The sequence below is a fragment of the Stegostoma tigrinum genome, chromosome 22 (assembly GCF_030684315.1).
Source record: "Stegostoma tigrinum isolate sSteTig4 chromosome 22, sSteTig4.hap1, whole genome shotgun sequence".
NCBI classification, from domain to species: domain Eukaryota; kingdom Metazoa; phylum Chordata; class Chondrichthyes; order Orectolobiformes; family Stegostomatidae; genus Stegostoma; species Stegostoma tigrinum.
In genome coordinates, this window is record NC_081375.1 from 56,235,377 (window position 1) to 56,249,036 (window position 13,660).

General features: G+C 43.6%; 1 protein-coding gene across 1 annotated transcript; it reads right to left on the minus strand.

The window, feature by feature from the left end:
- Nucleotides 1–1,013: 1,013 nt before the first annotated feature.
- LOC125463620 (ADP-ribosylhydrolase ARH1-like) lies at nucleotides 1,014–13,640 on the minus strand. Its single transcript, XM_048555130.2, has 3 exons — nucleotides 13,284–13,640; nucleotides 3,600–3,960; nucleotides 1,014–1,891 (listed from the first exon to the last, which is right to left on the minus strand). The coding sequence occupies exons 1-3, from the start codon at nucleotides 13,594–13,596 to the stop codon at nucleotides 1,453–1,455; spliced, it is 1,113 nt and encodes a 370-aa protein (XP_048411087.1). The 5' UTR covers nucleotides 13,597–13,640; the 3' UTR covers nucleotides 1,014–1,452.
- Between the last annotated feature and the right edge of the window lie 20 nt (nucleotides 13,641–13,660).

The window sequence follows — 13,660 nt, forward strand, 5'->3', positions numbered from 1 at the left end:
GTTTTGTTTTACACATAAAAAACGTGAACTCTTTGGCTAGGACAACAAAATGTGAGGCTGGATGAACACAGCAGGCCAAGCAGCATCTCAGGAGCACAAAAGCTGATGTTTCGTGCCTAGACCCCTCATCAGAGAGGGGTTAGGCCCGAAACGTCAGCTTTTGTGCTCCTGAGATGCTGCTTGGCCTGCTGTGTTCATCCAGCCTCACATTTGGTTGTCTTGGATTCTCCAGCATCTGCAGTTCCCATTGTCTCTGAACTCTTTGGCTGCTTCTTTCTCTGAAACTTTGATCTGGATCACCTTCTTCATTTACCCAGCCGAAGGTAGCAATACTTCTAACTCAGTTTTCTACTCTTTGGGCTTCACAAAGGTAATGGTGGGTCCACGTGGACTGCATTGGTTTAAGAAGGCAGTTTACCACAACCTTCTCAAGGTCAGTAAATACTGGCCTGCCAGCAACACCCACATCCCACAAGCAAACAAAAAAAATCCATAAACTGAACTTAATAACAACTGGGAACATGTGTGTGAATATTTTCTACGCCCTCTCTAATGCCAACACAGAAGGGTGCAAATAATGTTACCAACTGATTTCCTGATTCACATAACTATCCTTGTGGATTCAGCAATATCACTTGAATTGGCACACCACACTTCTAAACAGAAACTCTATTGTCACTAACTGAGGAGTAGAATAAAGTGAATAGTTGTTCACCCTATCAATTTGGCTCTAACAATACTTAGGACCACATGTAAGGTGTATCAAGTCTGTGATGAATCGTATTTTAGCCATTTCAGTCCGACTACGTGGAGAATGTACATATGTAAGCTCAAAAGGTGAAACAGTTATGTGGGAAGACAATGTGACAGCAAAACAACGTGTAGAAAATGCAAAGGAAAATCGGGGGGGGGGGGGCGCGGGTGAGTGTGACAGTACTGGTTGAAGAACACATTGGAGTCAAACATTTCATTGGAATTGAGAAGCAAAAGAAGCGGCCATGACACTCAGCAAATGTCTTAGTCTTCAAATAGAGAGAAAATAATCTGTATTTAAGTCACAAATCAGCAAGGATTACAGAATTTTAAGACATTTTCTTAAAAGGATGCCTCTACCCCAAAATGTCACTGCCTTTTGTACCCCAACCCACCACCACCACCTGGGTGTCTGTTGCTTTTACAACTGAAAACCCGAGACATATCTCACCCCAGTCACTGTTGTTGTCTCCCGCTGAGATATTTACAGCTGCAAATAAAGTTGAGCCCAGATGGTTTTAGTTAATAGGAAGAGCATCTAACAGATGATGGGGGGGATAATAGTCAAGTAAAATGGAACCAAAGAAAAATTCATAACACAATAATTAATGATCTTTAAAGAGATTACAGTTCAAGTACAGGAAGCTGCATTCCAACAACAAAAATCAGAAAAAAAGTGTATAATTTAAAATAGTGGAGCTAAGAAAAACTGCATTTCATCTCACCCTTTTGTGATGAGCAAGAACCTGGATGGCTTAACTCAAACAATTTCTCTGCTAGCAACTTCAAGCTGCTCCTATATTCCAAATGCTTGTGGTTGGATTTAGGAACTCCATCAAATCCATAAATTGCCCCCCACCAGGCCCCAGCTATAGCACCAGTAGAATCGTTATCACCCCCATGGAAAACTGCTCGATTACAAAGCTCTTTCCAGGAATTGCCTGAACCCAGGATTGCATCATAAGCAATCATGGGTGCATCATGTCCACTTGCCCCACCCCAGCCAGAATAGCTAACAGAGGTATAGAACTCGTCACGTTCAATCACACCGTATGGCACTGGGAAAGTTGGCATGGATATCCCATCCAGAATGCCTCTATCCTCAAGGTACTTCTTCCAATGGTTTTCAAAGTAGGACCTGAAAGGAAATAAAAAGGTGATGATGTATTCAATACTCTAAAGATCTTTATTCTCCCTAATAGTGTATATTTTATAAAAATACAATTTTCACAGGCTCCACACAATCCCAAACGTTTTACAGTCAATAACATATTTTTGAGGTGTTGGGGAAATCGATGGTGAGGTGGCAGCGTCACTGGATCAGTAATCCAGGTTCAAAATATACCATGGCAGTTGGTGGAATTTAATTTCAAAATTATCTACAGATTGGAAAGCTAGTCATAGTAATGGTGGTAATTACGACAACCTCAATTATTATTCATCTACATCCTTTAGGTCAAAAGTTACACAACAACAGGTTGTGGTCCAATAAATTTATTTGAAATCATTGGTTTTCTAAGCGCTGCCCCTTCATCATGTGAAGTGAAGACAGCACCAAGGCACAGACTTTATAATCAAAGACATCAAAAGATCATACAAATGGTGTGTCGGAGTGTTGACAGGCCAAACAACAGGTCTTTGCAGTGATCAAGAGTGTAAGATAGTGTGGTTAAAATGTCAATAGCTGAATAACAGATGACCTATCACACATAGAACATAACAGCGCAGTACAGGCCCATCGGCCCTCGATGTTGCACCAACCTGCGAAACCAATCTGAAGCCCATCTAATCTACCTATTCCATTATCATCCATATGTTTATCCAATTACCATTTAAATGCCCTTAAAGTTGTCGAGTCTACTACTGTTGCTGGCAGGGCACTCCACGCCTTTAAGGAAGGAAATCTGCTGTCTTTGCCTAGTCTGGCCTGCATGTGACGGCAGATCACAGCAAAGTGATTGACTCTTAATTGCCCACTTGATTCAGGCCAATTAGGGATGCCCATTTCCAATGAAAGCGTAAAGAGAAAAGTACTTTTGGACACAGGAAATGTGGCAGCCAATTTGTGCCTAGTTGAATTAAAGATAAAGGCCCAAAGACCAAACTGCATCACACCAACAGATCATTTATGGCCATTCAGGAAAAGGCAAAAAGAACTTCAATTTAATGTCTCATCCAAAAAAAAATTCAACCCTCAACAGCATAGCAACCACCACTCAAACATTCCCCAACCCCGCCACAGACAAACACAACAAGGTATGAAATGCATTGATTGGAAATTTGGTGGAGGTAGGCAGAAATGAGCCATTCCAGAGGACATTGATGACCATTTGGATATAAATAGTATGCAAGGGGATGGGGAAAAAAATCAAGAGATTGCCACTAGGTAACAACACTCGTTTGAAGGGCCAGAGCAGGCACAATGGACCAAATAGCCTCCTTCCATGCCATAATGATTCTGCGGACATTGAACTGAAATGCTTCAATTTGTGTTCAAGCCTGCCAGTCCAGACCTTTACTAAACCGTTTATTCAAAGGACATTACCTGTGAAAATCCCTACAATTCAGCTTAGATTGCTAGCCGGAATCCGTTTCCCCAATGACCCAGATGTTACAGTACAGACCAAGTATATGACGAGTTGACCTTCATATGAAGAACAGGCACATTTCTGCAGTTCAATTCCATCTGCCTGGAAAATCCACTAATTCCAGAGATGGTCAAAGTATTAGAAATGAGCTTATTAAGAGGCATGTTAAAACCAGGAAAGGCAAGAAACCATGCAAATATCAGCCGCAAGCGTCTGAAGGAGTGCTTACAAATGAAGAATGAATGATACTACACAGACCATTCAGCCAGATTTTCAGCAGCATAGTGCCCAGCATTCTCTACATAGTTCTTTGTTTTCTCCAACACCTCCATTAGGCCCGCTCCCCAGCTTTCTACAGGTTTGTTATTCACCGCATAAGCTGTGAACAAAGCTGCAACTACTGAGCCCAGGTAGCCAGTGGGATGATGATGAGTCATTCGGCCACTCTCGACAGCTACTTCAATCAGCGTCTGTAACTCATTGGGATGAGGAAATCGCAGTCCAATGCACATAGCCCTCATTGCTGCACCACATCCACCTCCTTTAGGATTGAAAGGGATCTTCCAGCCGTCAGAATGATCTGGCCTCAGTGACATGACTGCATTCATGCAAGTTAAACCTGAGAAAAACACAATAGACATAGAGCAGAACATTAACCCCAGTTATGAATAGAAGAGTTAATTCAGAACATATAGATAATAAAAAATGTAACTTGTCAGCTTCCAGTTATCTAGAAGTATCTTAAGCAAACTGAGCAACTTGTTCAAAGGTGACGCTATCTAAACCAAATTCAAAACGTGATTTCAGAACATGAAGATATTATCTGCTAATGAGTACAATATAAATATGTTCTTTTAAAGGAATTTCCATTTATGCTGCAGCTGTCCAAAACTCTGGTGAGGCCGCACTTGGAGTATTGCGTACAGTTCTGGTCATCGCATTATAAGAAGGATGTGGGAGCTTTGGAAAAGGTGCAGAGGAGATTTACTCGGATGTTGCCTGGTATGGAGGAAAGGTCTTACGAAGAAAGGCTGAGGGACTTGAGGCTGTTTTCGTTAGAGAGGAGAAGGTTGAGAGGTGACTTAATTGAAACATAAAATAATCAGAGGATTAGATAGGGCGGATAGGGAGCCTTTTTCCTAGGATGGTGACAGCGAGCACGAGGGGGCATAGCTTTAAATTGAGGGGTGAAAGATATAGGACAGATGTCAGAGGTAGTTTCTTTACTCAGAGTAGTAAGGGAATGGAACGCTTTGCCTGCACCGGTAGTAGATTCACCAACTTTCAGTACATTTAAGTCGTCATTGGATAAGCATATGGGCGTACATGGAATAGTGTAGGTTAGATGGGCTTGAGATCGGTATGACAGGTTGGCACAACAATCGAAGGCCGAAGGGCCTGTACTGTGCTGTCATGTTCTATGTTCTATGTGAAAGGGTTTTGTACAAACTAGATTATTGAAAGCAGGTCAGGGCAGAAGAAAACCTGAATAAATGATAACAGCTAACAGTAAGAGAAAATGGGTGAGCTGCATTGAATGCAACCTATATTACATGATAACAGGCCTAAAAGTATGACTGTGCTTGAAGCAACTTATGTCGTAATTGTGCCAGATGCGGTGTGGATTTTAAAAAAAAAACGATAAGGCTCTAAAGTTATTGAATTCAATGTTGAGTGCTAGGGACCCTGCAGCTCCTGAGTGGAAAATAAGATGTTGCTCTTCAAGGTTGTGTTGAGGCTTGATGAAACACTGTAGCAGGTCTGTGACAGAAACGTTGGCCAGGGAACACTGTGACATGTGGAAATGGCAGGCAACTGGAAGCTTGAGATTATTGCTTTGCAGAAGATTTGCATTCTGTCTCTTCAAAGGACAAGGATGGCAAGGGAAGAGACCGTTGGATAAAGAGGGAGGTTAGTCAAAAGGGATAAAGAAGCATACATAAGGTTTAGGAAGTTAAATCGGACAGAGCCCATGAGGAACAAGGAAAGCAGGAAAGTACTCAAGCAGGGAATTAGTAGAGCAAGAAAGGGCCATGAAATGAACTTGGCCAGCAGGTTTAAAGAGAATCCCAAGGCACTCTACATATACACATTAAAACAAGAGGATAACTGGGGAGAATGTACGGCCACTTTAGGATAAAGTTGGGAACATGTGCTTGGAGGCAGAGAACGTGGGTGAAATCCTAAATGAATACCTTGCATCTGTATTCACCCAAGAAAAGGATATGGAGATAGTGAGATTTGTGTGGTGCATAATATGCTAGCACATTGAGATCAAGAAAGAAGTGGTTTTGAATTTCTTGAAGAGCATTAAGGGAATAAGTCTCCAGTCTCTGGTATCTACCCCAGGTTGGAGACAGAGGGTAAAGGGGAAACTGCTGAGGCCTTGACCTTTGTATCCTTGCTAACCACAAGAGAGGTCCCGCGAGTAGCTAATGTTGTTCCTCTGTTCAAGAAGGGAAATGGGGATAATCCAGGAAACTACAAACTAGCAAGCACAGCTTAATTTAGAACAGACAGCATGGTTTTGTGCAGGACAGATCATATCTCACTAACTTGATTGAATTTTTCGAAGAGGTGACAAAAGTGATCAATGAGGGTGGAGCAGTGGATGTTGTTTACATGGATTTTAGTAAGGCTTTCAACAAGGTCCCTCATGGTAGGCTCATGCTGAAGATTAAGATGGATGGAATTCAGTGAGTTGGCCGCAAGGTCTCAGAATTGGCTTGCCCATAAAAGACACAGGGAAGTGGTGGAAGGGTATTTTTCAGGGTGGAGACTTCGATTAGACCACACATAGAACATAGAACAATACAGCGCAGAACAGGACCTTCGGCCCTCGATGTTGTGTCAACCTATGAACTAATCTAAGCCCACCCCCCTACACTATCCCATCATCATCCATATGCTTATCCAAGGACTGTTTAAATGCCCCTAATGTGGCCGAGTTAACTACATTGGCAGGCAGGGCGTTTCACGCCCTTACCACTCTCTGAGTAAAGAACCTGCCTCTGACATCTGTCTTAAATCTATCACCCCTCAATTTGTAGCTATGCTCCCTTGTACAAGCCGAAGTCATCATCCTCGGGAAAAGACCCTCACTGTCCACCCTATCTAATCCTCTGATCATCTTATATGTCTCTATTAGATTCCCTCTTAGCCTCCTTCCCTCCAATGCGAACAGACCGAAGTCCCTCAGCCTTTCTTCATAGGGCCTGCACTCCAGACCAGGCAACATCCTGGTAAATCTCCTCTGCACCTTTCCCAATGCTTCCACATCCTTCCTGTAACAGGGCGACCAGAATTGCACGCAATATTCCAAATGAGGTTGCACTAGCATTTTGTACCGTTGCAGCATGACATCACAGCTCCTGAACTCAATCCCTCTACCAATAAAACCTGACACACCATAAGCCTTCTTAACAGCACTATCAACCTGGGTGGCAATTTTCAGGGATCAATGTACATGGATACCAAGATCTCTCTGCACATTCTTTGTACACGACCAAGAATCTTTCCATTGGCCCAGTAGTCTGACTTCCTATTATTCTTCCCAAAGTGAATCGGCTCACATTTATCCGCATTGGTCTCCATTTGCCACCTTTCAGCTCAATTCTGCACTTTATCCAAGTCTCCCTGCAGCCTGCAACATTCTTCCACACTGTCCACCAACTTTAGTGTCATCTGCAAACTTTCTGACACATCCACCTATGCCTGCGTCCAAGTCTTTTATAAAAAAGACAAAATAGCAGTGGTCCCAAAACAGATCCCTGTGGTACACCACTAGTAACCGAATTCCAGGTTGAATATTTTCAATCAACCACCATTCGTTGCCTTCTTACAGAAAGCCAGTTTCTAATCCAAACTGCTAAATCTCCTTCAATCTCGTGCCACTGTAATTTCTCCAATAGCCTACCATGTGGAACTTTATCAAAGGCTCTGGATGTGAGTTTGCTCGCTGAGCTGGAAGGTTAGTTTTCAGATGTTTCGTCACCATTCTAGGTAACATCATCAGTGAGCCTCCGACAAAGCGCTGGTGTTATGTCCCGCTTTCTATTTATCTGGTTAGGTTTCCTCGGGTTGGTGATGTCATTTCCTGTTCTTGTTCTCAGGGGATGGTAGATTGATTTGGAGCCAATGTGTTTGTTGATGGAGTTCCGGTTGGAATGCCATGCTTCTAGGAATTCTCGTGCGTGTCTGTTTGGCTTGTCCTAGGATGGATGTGTTGTCCCAATCAAAGTGGTGTCCTTCCTCATCTGTATGTAAGGATACTAGTGATAGTGGGTCATGTCGTTTTGTGGCTAGTTGATGTTCATGTATCCTGGTGGCTAGCTTTCTGCCTGTTTGTCCAATGTATTATTGTTTGTCACAGTTCTTGCAAGGTATTTTGTAGATGACGTTCGTTTTGTTTGTTGTCTGTATAGGGTCTTTTAAGTTCATTAACTGCTGTTTTAGTGTGTTGGTGGGTTTGTGGGCTACCCTGATGCCAAGAGGTCCGAGTAGTCTGGCAGTCATTTTGGAAATGTCTTTGATGTAGGGGAGGGTGGTTATGGGTTCTGAGCCCGTTTTGTCTGTTTGTTTGGGTTTGTTGCTGAGGAATCGGCGCACTGTGTTCATAGGGTACCCATTCTATTTGAAAACGCTGTATAGGTGACTTTCTTCTGCTCTGCGTAGTTCCTCTGTGCTGTGCTGTGGAACACCAACCTACAGATTAGCCAAGGAACTACACCAAAGACTAAAACACCTAGTAGAAGACTCCCACCACTCCATTCGCTCCACCTAAGAATTCTTAAACACCAAAGACACCAAGATAGAAGAGGAAGAAATAAATGGTCTCCTTTGACGTAACAGCCCTGTTCACATCCATCAACATCAACCTGGCCAAAGAAACACTGACTACACTATTAGAAGAACCGAAGACACATACACGAGACACCACCAACCTCATCACCAAGGACAACATCATCAAGCTAGTGGACCTATGCTTCACCACACACTTCACTTGCAATAACAAAACCTATAGACAAACCAACGGTACACCCATGGGATCTCCGATATCAGGGTTCTTAGCAGAGGCAGTAACGCAGAGACTCGAACAAACAGCTCTGCCAATCATCCAACCCAAACTTTGGGTCCGCTATGTGGATGACACCTTTGTCATCATGAAACAAAACAAATTAGAGGAAACCTTCAAGACCATCAATAATACCCTCACTGGCATAACATTCACAAAAGAGGAGGAAAACAACAACAAACTGCCATTCCTAGATGTCACAGTAGAGCGAACAGCCAATGGGGAACTTCAAACCAGCGTCTACAGGAAAACAACACATACGGACCAAATACTGAACTACAGGAGCAACCATCCCAACACCCACAAACGAAGCTGCATTAGAACATTATTCCAACAAGCCACCACACACTGCAGTACAGAGGAACTACGCAGAGCAGAGGAAAATCACCTATACAGCATCTTCAAAAAGAATGGATACCCTATGAACACAGTGCGCTGATTCCTCAGCAACAAACCCAAACAAACAGACAAAACGGGCTCAGAAACCATAACCACTCTCCCCTACATCAAAGACATTTCCAAAATGACTGCCAGACTACTCCGACCTCTTGGCATCAGGGTAGCCCACAAACCCACCAACAAACTAAAACAGCAGCGAATGAACCTACAAGACCCTATACAGACAACAAACAAAACAAACGTCATCTACAAAATACCTTGCAAGAACTGTGACAAACACTACATTGGACAAACTGGCAGGACGCTAGCCACCAGGATACATGAACATCAACTAGCCACAAAATGACATGACCCACTATCGCTCATATCCTTACATACAGATGAGGAAGGACACCACTTTGATTGGGACAACACATCCATCCTAGGACAAGCCAATCAGAGACACGCACGAGAATTCCTAGAAGCATGGCATTCCAATCGGAACTCCATCAATAAACACATTGATTCGGAGACAATCGACCATCCCCTGAGAACAAGAACAGGAAATGACATCACCAACCCGAGGAAACCTAACCAGATAAATAGAAAGCGGGACATAACACTAGCACTTCGTCAGAGACTCACTGATGATGTTACCTAGAATGGTGACGAAACGTCTGAAAACTAACCTTCCAGCTCAGTGAGCAAACTCACATCCAGAACCTCAACCTGAGCTACAAATCTTCTCAAAACTCGCTTATCAAAGGCTTTACTGAAATCCACGTACACCACGTTGCGTTCAATTCTGGTTGCGACATTATGGGAAGGATGTGGAGGATGCATAAGAGGTTTACCAGGATGCTGCCTGGATTAGAGGGTACGAGCTACAAGTAGAGGCTAGAAAATTCAGGTTGTTTTCTCTCGAGTCGCAGAGCCTGAGGGAAGAGAGACTTGATGGAAGTGTATAAATTTTATGAGATGCATAGATTGGGTTGATGGTCAGAATCTTTTTCCCCAGAGTTGAAATGTCTAATACTAGAAGGCATATATTTAAGTTGAGAGGGGCAAGTTATTTGTCCACAGAGTGTGGTAGCAGTCTGGAACACACTGCTAGAGGTGGTGGTTGAGGCAGATACTATAACAGAATCTAAGGGACTTTTGGATAAGCACATGAAAATACAAGGAATGGACAAATATGGACCAAGGGCAGGCTGAAGGGATTAGTTTAATTTGGTATGAGCCTAAAGGTCCGTTCCTGTTTCAGATCTCCAGCATCTCGTCATTTGTTCTATTTTACCGAACTGAATGGTCAGTCACAATTTTACTGAATGGCAAATCAGGCTCAAAATGTCAAATGACCTATTTCTGCTCCTATATTCTACAATTCTATGTACTGCACTGGCTTATAATCATGGTTAGTGTTGTTCCTTGCCTCTGTCAGATATAGGGGACAAAAACAGAAACTCAATAGGCCCGATGGTTTTGAAAAAGGCTCATAGGATGACTTTTAGAGTTACTTTTGCTATTCTCCATGCCCCCCATGATTTTATACTCTCTATAAAGGTCACCTCTCAACCTACACTTCAGGAAAAAAGAATACCCTATCCAGCCTCTCCTTATAACTCAAACCCTCCATCATAGAATACCTACAGTGTGGAAAAAGGCCTTTCAGCCCAACAAGTCCACATTGACCCATACAGCATCCCACCCAGATCCATCCCCCATAACCCACCTACTCTACACATCCCTGAACACTACAGGCAATTTAGCATAGCCAGTCCACCTAGCCCGCATATCTTTGGGCTGTGGGAGGAAACCAGAGCACATGGAGGAAACACACGCAGACATAGGGAGAATGAGCAAACTCTACACAGAGAGTCACCCGAGGGTGAAATCGAACCCAGGTCCCTAGCGCTGTGAAGCAGCAGTGCTAACCACTGGCCATCATGCTGCCCAGTCCCATCAACTTCCTTGTAAATCTTTACTGCACCCTTTCTGATTTAATAATACCCTTCCACAGCAGGGCAATCAGAAATGTACACAGTTACCTTAAGTGGCATCACCAACATCCTGTACAACTGCAAGTTGACATCTCAACTTCTATACTCAATGGTCTGAGCAATGAAGTGTGCCAAATGCCTTCTTCACCATCCTGTCTACTGTGATGCAACTTGCAAATAACCATGTACCTGAATCCTAGGTTTCTCTGTTCAATAGCACTCTCCAGTGCCCTACCATTACTTGTGTAAGTTTTGCCCTTGTTCATCTTAGCAAAATGCAACATCTCGTATTTATTTAAATTAAACACCATCTGCCACTTCTCACTCATTGGCCCAGCTGATCAAGATCCTCCTGGGCTCTTAGGCAACCTTCTTCACTGTCCACTATACCATTAATTTTGGCATCATCTGACCAAACTTGCTAACCATGCCTCAAACAATTTGGATGAGAAAACAGATGACAAACAATGGTAGACCCAGCACTTAATCCCTGTGGAACAGCATTGATCACAGTGCCCCAGTCTAACAAACAACTCTCCACCACCACCACCACCACCCTCTGTTTCCTAGGGTCAGGTCAATTTTCTAACTAATTGGCAAGCTGTGTCTGGATCCCATGCAATTTAACTTTACTAACCAGTCTAAGCCTTCCGAGGGATTGAGTTCAAGAGCTGTGAAGTTATGCTTTAGCTATACAAAAGCCTGGTTCCGCCCCATCTGGAGTACTGTGTCCAGTTCTGGTCGCCTCATTGTAGGAAAGATGTGAAAGCATTGAAAAAGGTGCAGAGGAGAATTACCAGGATGTTGCCTGGAATGGAGGGAAGGTCTTACGAGGAAAGATTGAGACAGCTAGGGCTTTTCTCTTTAGAATGACGAAGGATGAGAGGTGACTTGATAGAGGTGTACAAAATGATCAGAAGTATAGATAGAGAGGACAGTCAGAGACTTTTTCCTGGCGGGGGGGTGGGGGGAGGTAGCTATTATAAGGTGGCATAGTTTTAAAGTGAGTGGAGGTAGATATAGGGGAGATGTCAGAGGTAGGTTCTTTACTCAGAGCGGTAGGGGCAAGGAATGCATTGCCAGAGCAGGTAGTGGAGTCGGCCTCATTAGGGGCATTCATGTAGCTATTAGCTCGGCATATTGATGATAATATAAAGCTAGAGGTGGAAGTTAGATAGACCTTAGGTTTAGGGTAAAAGTTCAGCACAACATTGTGGGCAGAAGGGCCTGTGCTGTTGCTGTACTGTTCTATGTTCTACTATGCAGAACTTTGTCCAAGGTCTTGCAAAAGTCCCCACTGGCGACATTTACTGCTCTACCCTCATCTATCTTCTTGGCTACATCCTCAAAAAAACTCAAATCAAGTTTGTTGGATATAGCCACATTGACTATCCCTAATCAGTGCTCACATCTGTGAATGCATGTAAAGCCTATCTTTCAGAATCCCCTCCAATAGTTTACCCACCAATGACATCAGACTCTCCAGTCTATAGTTTCCAGCTTCTTCTTGCAGCCCTTTTTAAATAGAGGCACAACATCAGCCACCCTCCAGTCCTCTGGCACCTCACTGTGCCTGTAGATGATGCAAATATGTCTGTAATGTCTTCCCTCACTTCCCACATCATCCCGGGATACACTTGATCAGGTCCCCTTTGTGCTTCTTATGACCTCCAGCACCTCCTTTTCTGTAATGCAGACTGTTTTCAAGACACCAATATGTATTTCCCAAGTTCCCTAGCCTTCACGTCTTTCACCACAGTAAATGTAATGTACATGTAATAATTGTTTATTAACTCTCCCATCTCCTGGGTCTCCACAGATAGTTGATCTTTAAGGAGCCCTACTCTCTACTTACTTGCTCTTTTGCCTTTAAAGTACTTCTTGAATCTCTGGATTATTCTTAACTTGATCTGCCAAGGGTCTCATATCTTGTTTTTGTTCTTCTGATTTCCCTCTTAAGAATGTCCCTACTCCCCTTATTCTCTTCAAGAGATTCACTTGATCCCAGTTGTCTATAACCTGACATATAGCTCCTTTTTTTGAGCAGAGCCTCAATATCTCTAGTCACGCATTGCTCCCTTCACCTGAACAGGAACATCCTGTCTCTGGGCTCCCATTATCTCACTTTTGGAAGCCTCCCATTTCCAGTCATCACTTTACATGCAGTCTATCGCAATCAAAATATTTGGAAGTTCTTGTCTCATATTGTCAAAACTTTTAGACAAGGCCTATCCAAACAATTTTAAAACTAATAATTATAATCACTGGTAAAGTGTCCCCCCACTAACACGTCTATCACCACCGCACTCGAAACTTCTTTCGCACCACAAATGCAGTTTCCCCAGCAAAAATGTGTGTTTCGGCTTCATATCTTCAGCACCTGCTGATCTTCCTTTTATTTCGGCGACATAGTCAGTGTGCTCTGTACCCCACTGGCCCACACAGTTTAGTTCATGCGCGCCCTCCCCTAATAGTTAGTGTTATTTTCACCTGGTGCTCTCTCTGTCATGTCGCTCATGCTCTCCCGGTATTCAGCAGCCAGTTTGCTGTAAAGCTGCTGCAGGTTTTTCTCCAACACCGGGCTGGCCGTCAGGGCCCTGGCTGTGGCCAAGTGCATAACTGTGTCATCACTGACCCTCCAGCCAGACACATTAATGCGACCGAGTCCACCCAGCTCCTGCAGCTCCTCGTGAATCTTCTGACCGCTGGTACAGAACTCCCAACGCTCATTACGGAAGCCGAGCGCATCTCCGACGCCGCTCAACACCATCGCAGCAACGTACCGCTGCACCAACAGATCCATGACGGTAGGCCAGCCAGATGACACATGCACACTTTGACCCCCGACTTCCCCGCCCCCATAAAGG